Source organism: Sciurus carolinensis, chromosome 7, assembly GCF_902686445.1.
Source record: "Sciurus carolinensis chromosome 7, mSciCar1.2, whole genome shotgun sequence".
Lineage (NCBI taxonomy): Eukaryota > Metazoa > Chordata > Mammalia > Rodentia > Sciuridae > Sciurus > Sciurus carolinensis.
The window spans coordinates 90,104,439-90,122,118 of record NC_062219.1 but is presented as its reverse complement, the minus strand read 5'-3'; the positions used below and the strand labels follow the sequence as shown (position 1 = coordinate 90,122,118).

The 17,680-nt window shown below is 37.1% G+C and overlaps 1 protein-coding gene across 1 annotated transcript in view; it reads left to right on the top strand.

Annotated features, from left to right (window-relative positions):
* The window catches only part of Col19a1 (collagen type XIX alpha 1 chain), a 321,254-nt gene that overhangs the window by 277,255 nt on the left and 26,319 nt on the right, over nt 1-17,680 (top strand). The window contains exons 41-46 of the mRNA XM_047558644.1: nt 3,385-3,438; nt 8,322-8,366; nt 11,218-11,262; nt 11,357-11,419; nt 15,768-15,803; nt 15,937-15,981. Coding sequence (XP_047414600.1) covers nt 3,385-3,438; nt 8,322-8,366; nt 11,218-11,262; nt 11,357-11,419; nt 15,768-15,803; nt 15,937-15,981 — 288 coding nt within the window. The remainder of the gene's footprint in view (nt 1-3,384; nt 3,439-8,321; nt 8,367-11,217; nt 11,263-11,356; nt 11,420-15,767; nt 15,804-15,936; nt 15,982-17,680) is intronic.

Genomic DNA, 17,680 nt, shown 5'->3' with positions numbered 1-17,680 from the left:
CCAGCGATGTTTTTTTTTTTTTATTTTTTTAAGATGCATTAGTCCAGAAGTTGTCACTGCCCTTGAGGTTCGTCTCTTTCTATCAGTGTGTTTTAAAAATCATCCAGTGATTTAGGTGCATATAAAGCTCTTGATAAATGGAACATTTTCTTCTAATAGCCCTCTTTTGATGATTGATTCAATTTTAAGTAAGTTATAGAAGAGAAATAGTTGCAAGAAAGAAATTCCTTAATACATCTGACATCTCCCCAACAAAAAAATAGGAAGGGCCTGTTTATTTGTTTTGACTGTTTTAGGCAATTATTCTGTAGAAAATGTATGCTGTCACAAACCCACTTATTAGGTGGAACATATCAGGAGGTTAACACTCAGCAAGGAAGGAGATCTTGTCCTCCAGCCACCCAAAGGATGATAATTGTTCTCAGCATCTTTCTCAACCATGAAGTCTCACTGTAAAATTTCTGCCAAATTCAATTAGATTCCCTTTAATCCTTGGCATTTTTTCCTGTCATGTCCTTTTCAAGCATATGTTCCATCCTTCATGTTGCATTTGTATATCCTTTTAACCTTTGGGTATAAACTTGAAACTCAAATATACCTAAAAAATGAAATAAACTTTCAAACCATTTTCATTGTCACATCAAAAAATCTAAAGACCTGTTATTAATAGCACAGTTTGATAAAGATGTGAATTTTAAACCTGCAAAGAAACAAGCTATAAAATAATTTTTGTACATCTAAATATATTTTCAAAGGAGATGCATTAAAAAGCTTATATTTCATTATTGGGCAATATAAATTGAAAGCCAATTTGTTTCCTCTAAAAGCATTATTTCAACTAGTTAGTAGTATATTCTGAACCCCAAATTTGTAATGTAGAAGTTTCTTTTGTTTTGCTATTCATGTCACCTTCATTTGTAACTTTGTTTTTACCAACTATATCATTAATTCTCATTTTAATTATTTTTCATCATGTTGATGAAAATTTCCTCCTGGTCTTTGCCTCCCATAGTCATAAACAGAACAGCCCCTCTGAGTAATAAAGTTGCACTTAGACTTCTGGCTGACTTTTCTAGAGCATTCTTTTAAGTTTTTGCATTAATTGCAGAATAAGGTGAGAAAGTTTAAGTGCTATGATAAAGGATAAGTTATAATTTGCTTGCATTGCAATGTGGCTGGCAAAGAAATGAAGATGCATTTGAGAAGAATATGAAGAGATTAGTTTTTGAGTTTCTTAGCTGAAACAAAAGGTAATGAATAAAAACTAATTGAAGGGTATTGCCTGCTTTTAGAGATGTGAATTTCATGAAGCACAAAAATGAATATAGAACCACAAACTTAAATAAATGCTGTGCAAACATTCAGACTTATCTAGGAGGGAAAAAAAAAAAACAGATTTCTCTTTCAGGTCCTACATCAGCCCCACTCTGCAACTCTTGCAATCTCTCACCATTTACCCTGGATAGAAAAAAAATACCTCATGCCTTAGACATAAGCCAGGAGCAGGAAAATTGTAGGTCACAGAGTAGAAAATTGAAAGGCCTTGAGGTGGGCAGGGGGAAATGTACTCTTTCAGCCTCGTGCAAGTCCCATGATTATAGATCTGCATCACTATTTCTAATTGGCTCCCTTTGTCTTCTGAGGCAAACCATTTCATTCCTTTTGTGTTCAATTGATAAATGATTTTAATATTTAATTATTAGCTACTTTCAAATACTGATTGATTGATAGGACAGAAAAGGTGATCAAAGGACTATAGAGAAAGTAAGCAGAGAGAATCAGTATATTTCATTTGTCAATAACCCAAGGCCCCCTTTGCAGAGCCTTATACAGAATAGAATCTGAGCATCTTCTTAATCTTTACTTTTCTGATTGACAGATTACATATCAGTGAGCATTTAAAAGGATTTTCTGAAGCACAAAAAGTACCAAGCTATGCTCACTTATTAAGTATTATATATTAGGTACAATATCAAAATAATGGAAGTTAGAGTCTTGTTAATACTTTTGAAGATTAGAACTATGTGTACAAAAATACATTTATGGAGAATAAAATTTGGAAGCTTGCTTTTCTGTGTGATTATGTTTAAAGCATCCAGTGTCCTAAAAAAATAAATAATTGCAGTTAACATTAACTAATTAACAAGAAGGCATCAAGCAGCTCCCCCAAACTACCTCTTCGTTGAAAAGCCCTGATATTTAACCCCAATATTTCAGATCAACCACAGTTGATAAATGGAACTAAGAAACATCAAAACATCATGCTAAGTGAAATAAGCCAGACTCAGAAAGTCAAGGAGCAAATGTTTTCTCTCACAGGCAGAAGCTAGAGAATAAAAAAAAAAAAAAAAAAGGAAAAAAGCAGTTGCAGGGATTCCATGAAAATAGAAAGGAGATCAGTGGAGTAGAAGAAAGGAATTGAAGGGGAGGGAGGAGGGATGGAATAAGGAAGAAAGGATAAAATGAATCTGACTAAATTATGCTCTGTACATATATGAGTATACCACAGTGAATTTTACCTTTATGTACATCTATAAAGCACTAATTTTTTTTAAAAAAAACACTATAAATAAATAGAAGGAAAACCAGTGGAGTAGAGGGAGGGGAACAGGAGAAGGGAGGAAGAGAAAGAATGGAGACTGAAGTGGAGCAAATTATATTACATATATATATGATTATGTCAAAATGAACCCCAGTACTATGTATAACTATAATGCACTAATAGATACATTAAAACAATTAACCACAGCTTTCCCAAATGTTTCAAGGGCCTACAGGCTTCAGTTAGCCTGGGTCAATACACTAGAAAAAGTAAAAGGTTCTGTTTTGTGGAAAATGCTTTCCCATCCACTTTAAATGATGCATTGGTTTGAGCAGTGACTTTTAAAATCATTGGAGAGGCTTCTCCTGGGGTCATCCTCTTAAGCATTCATATGTCCAACTGCAGAGAATACTAAGGATGACAAATTACTTTGAGAGCTCCATCTTCATCCACTCTTAAAAAGTCTTATTCTCTGGCAATCTAGCAGCCCAGAACCTCACAAATTGGCAAACATTATTGAAGCCCAACCTTTCATTCTAATTCTTATTGAAATTGGAGTTATTACTGACTAGAGAGATTAGTTCTGATTAGATAATTAATCAGAAAAAAAATCAGAAGATAAACTCAAACCTCTCTGGAGAATAGCTTTTTTCTCAAACTAGTTTTGGACACAAAATGCAATAATACATTGCTTAAGATACAGCAAGCTATTTACCTGTTAAATTACAAATCAGTGTTGAGGGAGTTAGGCAGTGTTGGAGAGGGTAGGCAAAAAATATTTTTGCTTTTGAAACCAGTGCTTAAAAACCTTCTGATCATTGCTTCTGCATTATGTTTAACAGGGAGAGCCTGGTGCAATGGGGTTGCCAGGACTAGAAGGATTTCCAGGTGTAAAGGTAAGCACAGAAGTTAGAAATGTATTCATTCAACATTCAAAAATGTTTCTGATCACCTACTTTTATACTAGACACTCTTCTAGGTTTGGGGAGATGTAAAAGAAAACAAAAACAAAAACTTCTGTTCTCATGGAACATATAGTCTAGTACAGTGTTGGATACAGAAACTAAAAGGATAAGCATAAAACTGAACAACACTTTGGCAAGTGCTATGGAAAAGAAAAAGTGGACTAGCCTAAGGGAACTCTGGAATGCTTGAGGGTGTGGGTGGGGTTTGTGATTTTGAATAGTGTATCTCAGAGGCAAGATCTGAGCAAAGACCTGAGGAAGCAAAGGAGAGTTAGCCAAGTCCCTTCACATATAAAGAATGAATGTTCAAGGGCTAAGGATGTGGAGCTCAGTGGTAGAGTACTTGCCTAGCATATGCAAGGCCCTGGCATAGATCTCCAGCACCAGGCAAGAAAAGAAAGTTCCAGAAAGGAAACAACATATCTCAAGTCCAGAGAGGTGAGGGCAGAAGTAAGGAGTAGACTCATCATGGAGAGCAACACTACTCAGAGTGTGGTCAGTAGAGGACCAGTGCCAGTCTGCAGACTCTTAGTTATGGGTTTGGTGCCAAGTATGTAAATAATTTAGAATAAGTCTGTAAAATGTGTTTAATAATTTGTCTAAAATTCCTAACAAACATGTGATCAGTGGACTTATCTTGTGGTCCGTGATGTATTAGAAAATAATAAACCACTCCTTCACCTCAGGTAGTTTGGAGAAGTATCAATAAAGAAGTTTTTATCAGCCACTGTAAGGACTTTTAGTTTTCACCCTGAGTAAAATGCAGAGCTTTTGGTGGTTTCCGAGTAGAATGAGAGAGCCTGCTGTTGGGGGCAGTGGAAGAAACAGGGAAACCAGGTGGGAGTTGATGTCAGCTCAGGTGAGAGCAGAATCAGTGGAGGTGGTGAAAAATGGCCAGATTCCAGATATATTTTGAAGAAAGAGCCAACAGGATTTTCTGATTGATTGGGTATAGGTAGAAGCAAATAAAGTAGAATCAAGGAATACTCCAAGTCTCATAGCTTGAATAAACTGGCATGATGGAATGGTCATCAATTGAAATGGGAAAGCTACAAGCAGAACCCCCTGGAGTGATTGAGGACAAACAGGAGTTTAATTCTGGACATGGGGCCAAATTTGGAGATGCCTAGTAGTCAGCAAAGTAGAGGTAAAACAGAGAGCACCTGAACTTCCTCATTCTGAGAGTAACCTACCCCCTGACCAGCTCAGCACCAGAAAAACTGACTGACATCTTTTCTGACTAGCATAGCCTAGCTAAATCTACATGTGTCTATCACATGGCTTTCATTTCTATAAACTGTCAACTGCCGCTTCTGCTGATGGACAGCCAAAACTGGCCAGCTCAGATCCAGGCAGTGTCCTTGACTTGGCTACCGATTAACAGAGGCATTGAGTACACAGTATGATATAGTATAGAGTGTGGAAAAGATGTTTAAGTAGATATATAAAGTTGACTGTTCCTAAACATACTATCTTAAAGCCAAGAGACAGAATAGTATCACTAAAAGAATGACCAATTAAAAAAAAGAGAGAGAGAGAAGAGGTCAAGGACTAAACCCTGAAGTTCTCCATCATTAAGAGGTCCAGGAAAAAATGAAGGAATGAGAAATGGAGACTAAGATGTGATGGAGAGACAGGAGGAAAACTTGGTGTTCTAGAAGACAAAAGAAAATAGTCAAGGAAAAAGAGTCACCTGTCTCTTTTTTTGCAGATAGGTCAAGTAGGATGGTCAAGAATTGTCTGCTGGACCTAGCCATATAGAGGTCATAGATGTCCTTGACCAGTGAAATCATGACTATTTCACTATATTGGTTGAAACAAATGCTGGATTTGAATGGATTTAAGAGAGAATGAGAAAATATACAGTAATATAATACAAACAATGCTCAAGGAGTTTTGCTGCAAAGAAAAGCAAATGGGCCAGACAATTCTGGAGAAAGTAGGGTCAGGTTTTATTATATGAATTTTTAAGACCACAGAAATACTAGAATATTTGTAGGCTAAAGGAATAATCCAGTAGAAAGGTGGAGGACAGAGCTAATGATATAGGAGAAAGGGAGGAGAATTGCTGGGATAACATCTTTAAATAGCTTAGAGGGAAGGGGACCTAGTACATAAATGGAAAGGTTGGTTAACATCTATGGTAACAGGTGGTAAAGCAGGTGGGAAAAACAGGAAGGCAGGTGCTGATGTGTGGGAAGATATATTGGTTGGAGTCTATATATAATCTTTTTTCAGATTGCTTAAATTTTCTCAGAGATGGAAGAGAAAGATCAAATCTGAGAGTGAGATAGGGAAAAGAGGTTTGAGATTTAAAGAGAGAACCCACTAGCGGGAAGAGGGGGGCGTAGGAGGTGGAGGGAGAAAGAGAGAGATTCAGAGACCATAGATGTGTGATGATTGGGCAGCCCCAGGGGCCCTACTGAGGTTGATGTTCATGAACTGAAGGGAAACCAGTCATTGAGATTATGTGCTTCCTCAGCCACATACAGGCTTTCAAGTATAGCCACAGGATAGTAGGGAAGTTGGATTTAAACAGTGTTCTGCTTTTGAAAAAAATGAGCAGTAGTAGCAAGAATGGAACAAGAAAGTTAATGGTATATAAGAGAGAAATTATGCAAGTGACCATGGAGTTTAAACTAGGCAACGGAAAGAGAGAAATCATTGAGGGAGTGAAGGACAATGAAAAATTTGTACCATCAAGAGGTAGAGGTCTAAATTTTACCTTTCATGAAAAAAAAAAAAAAAAAAAAAAAAGAGGTAGAGGTCTGGGATTTAGGGTACTCAGGGCAGTGAGTTATGATAGGAAATGGTGATCCAAAGTTGTAATGAATGACATTGAGAATCTGGAGGGGTATAGACATTTTTATTGACAAGGTCTTCAATGTTATCTATGAGAAGATGAAGCAAGATTACTAGAGAGTGATCCAAGGAGATGAGAGATCAGAACATTGAAAGGACTTTTCAAAGGGAAGTCTTCTTAACATTAATCTTTATCACATGTACAATATTTCAACAAGCAGAAGTTCCAGTGTGTTCGAAGGTGAAAATTCCATATTTTAAAGGAAATAGTGAAACTTAAGATTACTTTTGCCTGTTTTTTACAATTATAGCTATATAATAATTATACATATTTAGGTGTATAATATTTCCATACACATATATGGTCTATAATGATCAAATCTGGTTTATTAGCAAATCCATCACCTCAAACACTTATCATTTCTGTGGCAAGAACATTCAAAATCTATTCTTCTGGCGATTTTGAAATATACAACACATTGTTAACTATAGCCATCCTACATTTTACAATAGAACACCGGAACTTTTTCCTGATTGTGTGTTTGTATTTGTTACCCAGCCTCTCCCCATTCCTCCAACACCCTTCCTCTCCCTTGTCTCTGGAAATCACTGTTCTATTATCTACTTCTAGGAGATCCACTTTTTAAGATATGGGTGAGATTTTGCTGCCTTTATTTTTCTATTAGTTTCTTCTCTTTTTGACTGTGGCTATGCTGTATATGTTAAGGACATTACTTCTCATATAGGTTAGAGTTTTTAATGCTAATTTATCTTCACCTTTCATTTTTGTTTAATCATATTATAAATATAAATAATAAATATGTAACAAATGATTATTTGTTTTGCTTTTATACATAAAATGACATTTTCATTTTAGCCAGTCACTAATACATCTGTTAGCTCTTATAGTTCATAATTTCATTTTTACATAAATCTATATAGAATTCATAAGGAATATAAAGACAGGAATCAAAATTTTTTCAAGGAAACTGCCCAATTATTAGCCTTTATTTGTTGAATTATATATCCCTTTCTTTATTAACATTGTATTATAAATGCTGATCTATTTCTGAGATTTATATTGTATTGATATTCTGCTTAACTTTATGTCAGTATCCCATCATTGCAATTATTATAGCTGTATTTTGTGTTTAAATATTGGTATTACTAGTATATATTAAATTTTTTCTTTTATTTTATATATTATCTGAAGTGAGCTTTTAGTATCTTTTGATCAAACTACAATTTTGTAAGAATTGCATTAAGTTTATAAATTAGTTTGGGTAGCAATGACACCTTTATAACATTGTCTTACCCTCCAAGAACAAAACAAAACTCTTTATATAATTGAGTCTTCTTTTATGTCCTTAAATGAAGTTATGAAGTTTTAAAAAATATAGATTCAACCCAATGAAATTGCCATTTTATTATCCCATATGTAACCATTAGTATTTTAGCATTGTCAGCTGTATCTAAAATACCACATTGCCTCTTGAAAAAGAGTTGAGTCAGTGTTTCTGAGCAATTAAAGGAATCTTCTGATTGGTCAAATAAGAACTACAAATTCTTAGTTTGAGATCTTTTTATTCTAACCCTATCTCCAATGAGACAAGTATAGGAAAAGCTTTGTAGAAGATACTCAATGGACCTAATCTTTCAAGTAATAGTAATGGGTTTTTTTGAATATGTGGAAAATATTGATAACTTTTAACTATATATATATATATATATATATGGAATCTTATTAAAAATAGGTCACAGAAATACCATGAATGCTTGTCTTTATTAAGACCATTATTTTCTCTGTGTTTTTTTTTTTTTGGGGGGGTGCTACAACATGTGAAATTAGATCCTCATTTTGTTTTCCTCTCCACCCTCTAACTTCATGCCAGCTAATATTGATAGCATTTATGAGATCCAAAGAAAAGCCTTACCAAATCCAAATTATTTGAGCATTTACAAGATTTCATAGGTATCATTTTAAGTAGCCATTTTTATTTTAATCCCTACAGGGAGATCGAGGCCCAGCAGGTCCTCCAGGAATAGCTGGAACATCGGTGAGTTATGATCATCTTATTTATTTTTGTAGGTTCATGTTTCTGTCTCCACAATAAACCTACAGCCAGGGATCAAGGAGGATTGGGGCACACACCATAACTACAGCATGGTTCCTAGAGCCTCTGGTTTAAACAATAGAACCCTCTCCCAATTCAAGACTACTCCATTCATTTTCTTCCTGTCTTTTTCCTTCCCAAGTCACTTTTGTTGGGGTGGGGTAGTGGGGTGGAGGGGAAGCCCAGTTAACTGTGACTGCATTAACATATGAGCACAATTAAAATTTTATTTTGTTTCTCTATTCTTGTCATATTTCAAGGTTTCTCAATCTTCAAAAGGCAGAGTTCTTGGCCCAGGCCTGTGCTTCAAATTCCTTCTATTAAGCTGCAATCTGCCTGAATTATCCCTTAGCCCAGTGTTATTAGCGGAGCTTTATCACTGCTAATGTTTCCTCATAAACTCGCCCTTCAGTCCTCTCAATCATTTTTGTTGCTCTCTAGTGTCAAATGTTTTAATCTCATCAAGGTCTTTTCAAATGAATAGGAAGTGCTCCAGGAAAGGTTGAAATCATTTCTCCCAGCCCTCGGGATCATTCTGATCTTCATTCATGATGCTCTAATTAAAATTTTGTGGTCACGCTTTATGAATAAGAGGCCATTTATCCTCTTGCTAGGTGCCCCTGCAGGGCAAGTCCAGTGTAGTGGTACAGAAAGTCAATGAAAACTGTTTGAAAGAGGAACATGGGAAAGAAGAAAGAGCACTACTCTGACCACTTACCAAAGCCCCAGTCACTCTGTTTCATCCTTTTAACTGATGAATCACTAAATAAAGCCCTACCTATAATCTATATTCCTTATTGAAAAATGACATCCCCTATTTCACTTTATATCAAGATTAATATTTGTATAATTGTAAAAGTAACAATAAAATGTTTTCTTTAGCAAGCACTTTTTTTTTTAACAAAAGGAATATTCTTCTTGATAGTCAACTCCATAGCCCATTCTCTCCCCACTCCTTTCTCATCATCATTCCTAGCAACATATTTGGGACTGTTTCTGGAATTGCCCCTATGTTCACATCCTGTTTTTGCCTCCATGTGATATAATGAAACTTAATTTTCTACTGTATTCACCTGGGTATAAGTACAAATTACTTTTTGCTATTGCCCTAAATTAAATCCATCTTCAAAGAAAAATTACTGAACACCAGTTAAAGTCTTTACAATATGTGCAACAGTCTCTAAAGGCAAAAAAAAAAAAAAAAAAGGCATTCCAAATTTCTGAAGGATATAATATGTTTGAAATGAGGAGCTGGCCTGTCACATATTTGGTTACCTAAGATCTGACACACTTAGTTAAAAATTAGCTTTACTATCTCACAATTAAAATCATTAATGATTGAAAAATATGAAGGAGTAAAAATTTTACAACTGCAAATATGCAACTGTTATTAAAAGTGTGCTTTTATTTTTATAACTGGACCTTACTAAGGCTCAGAAATGTTAAAAAGCTCTATAAACAGTGGTACAATTATAGTATTAATGTACTCAGGGCCAGTGAATTTTACCCTTAAAAATTATTAAAATGGTAAATTTTGCATTATCTATATTTGAAAGCTATACAAATTCTAAATGATTATTGTAGCTGAAACAGGGATGGGATCTGCCCACTTGGACACATGGTCACTCACCTGAGATGCAAGGCCACCCAGTACTGATCTTTCTTGAGCAGCCCATTCTGTCTCTGCCAGTGTAGTCAGGGTTGTCCAAGGACTTCTCCACAGCTTCTCTCTTTACCTTCTCCCAATATGGCATGTGGGCACACAGAAGGAGGTATCTGTGTGTTGCCCATAGGTTGCGCCATCTGGTCAGCATGCTCTTCCCAGGTTCTCTGAGTTCTCTGCTGGTAACCTGTGGGACAGCTGCTGCCTTCCACCAACGTCCCTAATTCCTTTGTCTTATATCTCAAGACATCAGCACTCTATAACCCCATGTCCCATACCAAGATTCTTTGGACATTGGTCTAACCTATCTCCCAACTTGGGCCCACAGACACAGTGTCTTTCTAACTTCACTACTCTGCCATTTCTGTACTGTAAAGAGTATCCTCCCAGAATTCTAGACAGCAAGAAGAAAAAAAATGCTTCCTTTTCATATGCCCCAGAACTTACTGGGGTTTCCCATATCTCAGCCCCACACCTACATCCCCATCTTGTCTGTTTTCCCAACCATGTTAGGTGCAATGGGTAGAAGGTGGTTCCTTCCAGAGCAACACCATAGGCCTGGGTTGGACACTTTGGCACTTCTCAGGGGAGAAGTGTCCTCCCAGTGGTCTCTCTGTTTCAGGATCTCCCCACTGTCCATCCTCCATACCACAGTATGTTGAAGCAATCTTTTCCTCTCCTTTTCAACAAAACATGAATTTTCAAACCAACCAAGTGCTTGGTTTTGTTTTTTAAAGCTATCTTACTATGAACCTAAAAACCCTATTATGAAATTCAAAACCTAGGAGACTTCTTTGACTCTCTGTGCCCTTCCTCCCTATAATAATGAGCTGCTAGGAAAAAAAAAGGGGGGAGGTGGGCATAAGGGGCATTTCCAATAATGAGGATACACTGGTTAAATATCTTCAAAAGCATTCCACCTCCTACCCCCACACACACAAATATACAGAGAACAGCACTCTGGTCTACAGTACAGAGTGCAGAGTGCCCTGGACTCTGTCCTGTTAGGAATTCCATTTTAACTTAAAGACCTACTGCCCTGGTAGCATTTGAGAAGCATGGTGGGGAGAGGGAGTCCATGACATCCTTTAGTAATTTGGCTCCTAACACATCTCTGACCTGCTTCATCAGGGGAAGCCTGGTACCCCAGGGCCTCCAGGAGTTCCAGGGGAGCCGGTAAGTTGCCACTTTTATGACAGTTGTTTTGTCTTTGCGTGCTGTTTTAAAACATTTATTGGCAATTAATTTTTTTCTCTGGACATGTTTATAGGGCGAAAGGGGACCTATTGGAGATATAGGTTTCCCTGGACCAGAAGGACCCTCTGGAAAGCCAGTAAGTATTTTTTACTTTTTAAAATATGCCATTTTGAGGCATGTTCCAAGCATTACCTCTTTACCTATCTCCTCAAAAATTGTGAGATTTAAGAATGGAGGAACTTTAGATTACATAGAGGGAAATGAGAGGGAGGCGGGTATGAAAAATGGTGGAATGAGACAGACACCATTATCCTATGTACATTTATGATTAACAAATGGTATGAATCTAATCTACATCATGCACAACCATAGAAACAAAATGATGTACCCCTTTTATGTACAATGAATCAAAATGCAATCTGTAAAAAATTTTTAAAAAAAAGAAATTGTGAGATTTGAATAAGCAGTTTTAAAGGAGGCAGGTTCTACAGGGGGCTGAATGGGGGTTCTCACTGAGTTTCCTAGATCTGTATATGGTATCTTTATGTTTCGATGATAAAAAAAAAAAGTAAGACTTTCATTTTAAGTGCCTGGAAAGTACTCATTATTTCTTTAGTCTAATATTCACAGAGTTAAAAAATAAATAAAATGGCCTATCATCTACTAAATTACAAATAAACCAAAGATTCACAGATATATCTGTATGTGAAGAAAAAGACTAAAATAGAAGCTCAAAATCCCTCCTTAAACATATGAGCTTTGTTCTTACACATTCATAAATCAATGCTGCTGAGTATATCATCCCCTTGTGTCCTAAAAGAGCTCTTGACTACTGATATACAATATTGATGCAACATTGCAACAATCATTCCTATTTGACATATATTCATCTAGTCCCTGCTGTTTGCTAAGGATGCACTGGGTCCCAAGAGAAAAGATACAAGGATGAATCAGATATGCCCACTCTGAGAGTTATTCTTTATGGATGGTCACTGCTGCTTTTGCTTATTTGTTGGCTCTAGTCTGTTTTGGAAGGGGAACTTAGGAGAAGGGTAAGACTGAAGGTGAATTAACAGCACAGGGTTCATGAAGCTCGTTCACTACCTCTGAAACATCAGGGTTGGTATTTTCCTTGACACCATATCCCCTAAGGCAATATGAAAAATTGAAAGCATATGCAATTTAGAGTCAGAAGATTTGGGTCTGAACTATGACTCCAAAGGATTTTGTGAGTCAGTTAAGTGACAAGACATATGGAAGGATTCCCAGTGCCTGGCTGTGGGAAGTGCTTGGTAAATATTGATTTTATTTCCTGCCTCCTTACCTCCCCTTGTCAAGTCCTCATTCCTAACCCCTGTAACCCATCTTGTAAAATCTTGCTATTGGGTCCCCAGAGGATTATACCAAAAATAATTTTTCATTCAACAAATAATTCTTGAACACCCACTACATGCTGAGCAGAGTTCTGGGTGCTGACAACTCATGGGGTTTGCCTTCTAGTATAAGAATAAAGACAACAAATATACACCCACATCATTGCAAGTAGAAGAGTAACTAGAGTGAAGCACTACAGTATGATTTAAATCAGGTGGTCAGAGACAGCCTGCATTTTAAGCATTCAAGAGATCAAGTCATGAATTTGGAGAGAACATTGTTTCAGGAAAAAGAAATGGCTAATATAGAAGTGAACTGGGTAAGGTCAAGGAACTGCAAATGGCATGAAGTCAAAGAAGAACTAAGAGAGAACAGGAGATACACTGAGTGAGAGGTAAGCAGCAGCCAGCCCACAGGGAATTCTAAGCCACGGAATGGAGTTTGTCTGAGAAATAATGAAAACCCATTGGAACTCTTGTAGCATGGAACAAAAACGATCAGTCTACATTTTAAGACTCACTCTGTTGTGTGGAGAGTAGACTCTAGAAAGCACCTCCACAAGAAATAAGGATGTTGGAAACCAGCTTGTTAAGGGTAGGATGAGTTAGGAGGTAAACTAAAGGTTGACAAGACTTGCTGCTAGACTGAAAGTGTAATGTGAGGGACACACCAGTCAAAGCTGTGGTTTGGGGTCTGAGCAACCATGTGAAGATAGTGTCATTTGGCAAAATGGGGAAGATTGGAGGTAGAATTTGGATATAAAACCAAGAATTCTCCATTTTGGACACATTAATTTTGAAGCACTAGTGGACAGTGGAAATGTCAATTATGCAGTGGATATATGCATTCATAATTAATGGAGCAGTCAGGATTGGAGAAATGTGGGTATCTAAACCTGGATCTGGGTAAAATGGAGTCACTGTGGCTAGGCAGGGAAGAGGGCACTTCAACTATTAAGAAGATCCAGCAAAGAAGACTTGGCAGCTGCAGCCAATGAGATATGAAGAAAACCAGACAAATGGAGTTTCACTGGTGTCAGGTGAACCAAATGTTTTAAGTAAAAAGTGATAACATACAAATAAGTAAATATGATAGCTGAGAATTTTCCACCGGATTTAAAAATGTGGAGGTCATTGATGGGAGAGATTACAGTGTTACTATCTTGATAAGAAAGGTTCAGCTGAGGGGAAATTTTCATGACATATTAAGTAGATTGTCTGCCCTCCCCACCTACTTGAGGGTGAAAATTCATCTTAACTAGGAAGACTATTTATTCACCCTTAACTGTGAACGGTGGAGGTGACAATACAGAAGTTGGAGTACTAAGTTGATGGAACAAGCTGGTGATGGGTAATATCAAATGATCTCCAGCAATACTGTGAGCCCTAGGTTTTATTTTCTTATTTACTGTAGGAAGGTGAGGGAGCTTTCTCATGTTCATTGTCCCAGTGAAAGAACTGGAGTCATCTGATAGGCATGAGGAGTAGAGTGGTAATGCTTTTGAAGAGACAGGAAAATATATGAAAGAGTACTTTGGGACAGAAGGAAAGGAAATCAAATTGGGCAGTGGAAGGATAACATTTACCAGAGGGGTTGCTTGCAGTCTGCCATCATATACTTAGAACACATCAGTCAGTCACTGCTCAGAGGCATGTGTAGGGACAACAAAAAATTGTTTATACCCAGGTATAGGGTTCTGCCAAATAAGTGAAGCAAGGAGAGAAGCAAATACCCAGGAGTTGTTAAAAAAAAAAATAAAAATCTCTGAAAGCAGAACTCCCCATGGATAGAGTAACACCTTTATATACAAAAGGGTACACTCGTGATAACCTTTGATAAATTACTAGAGACCAAAAAGGGACATAGTTATTTCTTTTATTACTAAAAACATAAGTTACATTTTTATACTAGATCTATCTTCTTTTATTCAAGTGACGATTGTGTCTTTCACTTCCCCTCCTTAATCAGCTTTACCTTTAGTGCTTGTGTTCCTGAATGTAATAAATTCTTTGAACCATGTACTTCAGGTAATATGTTCTTAGTTAAAGTACTCTAGATAATTCCCAGGATATTTCAGAGAGGTTCAGAGACTGCTGTTGGGTTATCAACTGTGACAGATTTCAGTGTAATTTACAGCAGGGAAGACATGCAGCTGTCTGCAGTTCCATCCATACAGAATCCAGCCCAGCACAATAAAAGTCTCTCAGGCTTTTCAGAGGAATATTCCCATGCAATCGCCTGCTGGCCAAGAAATCATGTTCCTCACCTTGATGGCTCTCTCTTCAAATCAAATCTGCAAAACACATCTACTGTTGGGCCCTCAGTATTTGATTTGACCCCGAGTACTTTTCCTCCTCCTATCTCCTGGCCAATAGTTCTCCAAGTCTTATAAATCTTCAAGCAGGCCTGGACTTTATTACCATTTTCAGAACTGCCTTTTGAAGTTCAACAAACTTCCAGTTTTCTAATAAAAAGTCACTATTTAATAGTCTCAAAAACCATGGTTACAGATCTCTAGTTTTCCTTTTGTATTTTCTAACTGAAAAATAACAATTGTTCCCTGGCTGACTGTTTATTTCATAGTAAAATCAGACTCTGGCCATGTTATGAAATTCCCTCAGTAGCAACTGAGATGGTTTACTAAAAGAGACCCTCTGTACTAGACCCTCTTTTGTTAGAAGGTGACAATTTTGTTAGAAGGTAACAAAAAATTCTATGCACCAGCCACCTAGTGTCATGGGGCACCACCTTATCTCCCAGAATGCATCTAAGCAGGAGAATAGATATGCAAAGAACCTTTGGTGACTACTTACAGGGAGCTATTAATTTTTCATGTTTTCTTACTGAATCCTTAGTTGTAAGTCCATTATCAGGTTCCTTACTTTATAAGTGAAGCAGCTGATGCTATTGAGGTCGATGGAACTAGTAAATGATAGGGTCAGAATTTGAACTCAGTGTTGTCTGCATTGGTTTGGTTTTCTATTTTACCACATTGACTCACCAAGATCTAAGAAATATGATTAAGAAACTATCCTTGAATCTCTACACTTTTGTTGTGTTCATGTCTGTTATTGTAAAATTAGAAGTACTGATAATTTCTGTCTTTATAGGGAATAAATGGAAAAGATGGATTACCAGGTGCTCAGGTATGGAAAATGCCATGTAAAATAAAAGTTCTAATACATAACTGCATCCAGAATATCTACCAACATTTAAGTCAATCAGATTGATTAAGAATCTTGGCAAGTGGTGAATTTAATGTTGGCATCTGTTTTTCAGGGCATCATGGGTAAACCAGGAGACAGAGGCCCCAAAGGAGAACGTGTATGTATATTACTATTGTGATCACTGTTCAAACTAGTTACAACTCTACCATCATGTTAATTACACAAATTATGCACGTAGATACCTCCAAATGGTCAATATGAAAAAGGCGAGGTATATGTGACCCAAGAGACTAGTAGAGACTAGGTATAAAACATGATAAAAGGCCCAGAATCAGGTCACATGGTAGGTAAACCTGCCACTTTCACCTTTATACACACCTAATTCTACTTTGCTATTACAGTTTGGAAAGTTTTGCCAACCTCTTGTCTTAGACACATATGCCTACTATAACTGTTGCCCATAGTTCCTTTTACCTAGAGAGGGGTTTCTCAACCTCAGCACTATTAATATTTGGGGGCAGATAAGTGACGTTGCTGGCTGTCCTGCATTTGGCAGAATGCTCAGCAGCATCCCTGGCCTCTACCTGCTAGATGCAGTAGCACCACCTTCTCTCTAATGTGGCCACCATTGTGTCTTCAGACATCACCACTGGGAACCAAAACTGCCCTGAGAACCCCTGACCTACAGGGATACTAAGGAGAATAAGGAAGATGGTGTAAGGAGGTAGATAAACAGAAAGGAAAAGTGCACTTGTAGCGAAGTCGTAGTAATGTCATTTATGTGTTTTGCTTTTATTGGAACTATTTGGGTTGCTGATGTTATTGAAACATCCCATTCTTTTCTTCAATAAGCCTGGTTGTGTTCAGGTAGCACTGGTATCATGCCGCGGCTGCAAGTTACTTGAGCATTGCTACCCAGTGTCATTCTATTTAGGGCTGCTATTATGCTGAGTGTGGCACATGTTTCGGTTTAAAAAAATTATGATAGGGCTGGGGACATAGCTCAGTCGGTAGAGTGCTTGCTTTGTAAGCACAAGGACCTGGGTTCGATCCCCAGCACCCAAAAAAAAAAAAAAAAAAAAAATTATGGCACATGTTTAGGTTTAAAAAATTGTTAACTAAAAGAAATGTGAAAAAAATATCAATTTTAAAAAAAAGTATGCCGTCTCCCTACAAGAGAAACTCTGGTACTTTGGACATATTTTCATCTCTCACCCTTATATATATATACTTACATATAATATGCATATACTTTGTACATGTCAACATAAAGAAATAGTCTTCTGAAATGTATTCATACAGTTTTGTAAATTATTTCCATCTACCAATATATAATGACTGTCCTTGTCAGTAAATATAAATCTAGATCTACCTTTTAATGGCTTTATGTTCTACTTTTTGGAAATGCCTTATTTCACTTAACTAGTCCTCTTCTTCTTGTTAGTTTCTTTCTAATTTTCATAATAATCGTGATTAATGAACACCTTTATGACTAAGATGTTTTATTTTATTGGATATTATGTTTATTTTGCACATGATTAGAGTGGTGATCATTGATCAAGGAGTGCTAGTTTTGTTTTTGTTTTAAGTAATCTCAGAAATTTCTCCCAACATGTGCTGGGTTGATGTATCTGTACAGATATGTTGGGGGCTGTGCCATGCTCACATCGGCAGTGAGGAGGTTAATTAACATAAGCACACTCAGGTGATTTATCACTGGCCGTATTCAGTTAAGTCCACGCGCACAACGCGTGCACAGGTGTGTTCCCCAGCGCACCTGCTAGGGCCTGCTCGTTTTAACCCTTGCTGTGATAGGACAGCTGGCTCCTCACCTGATCCCAACTGGCGGGGCCCCG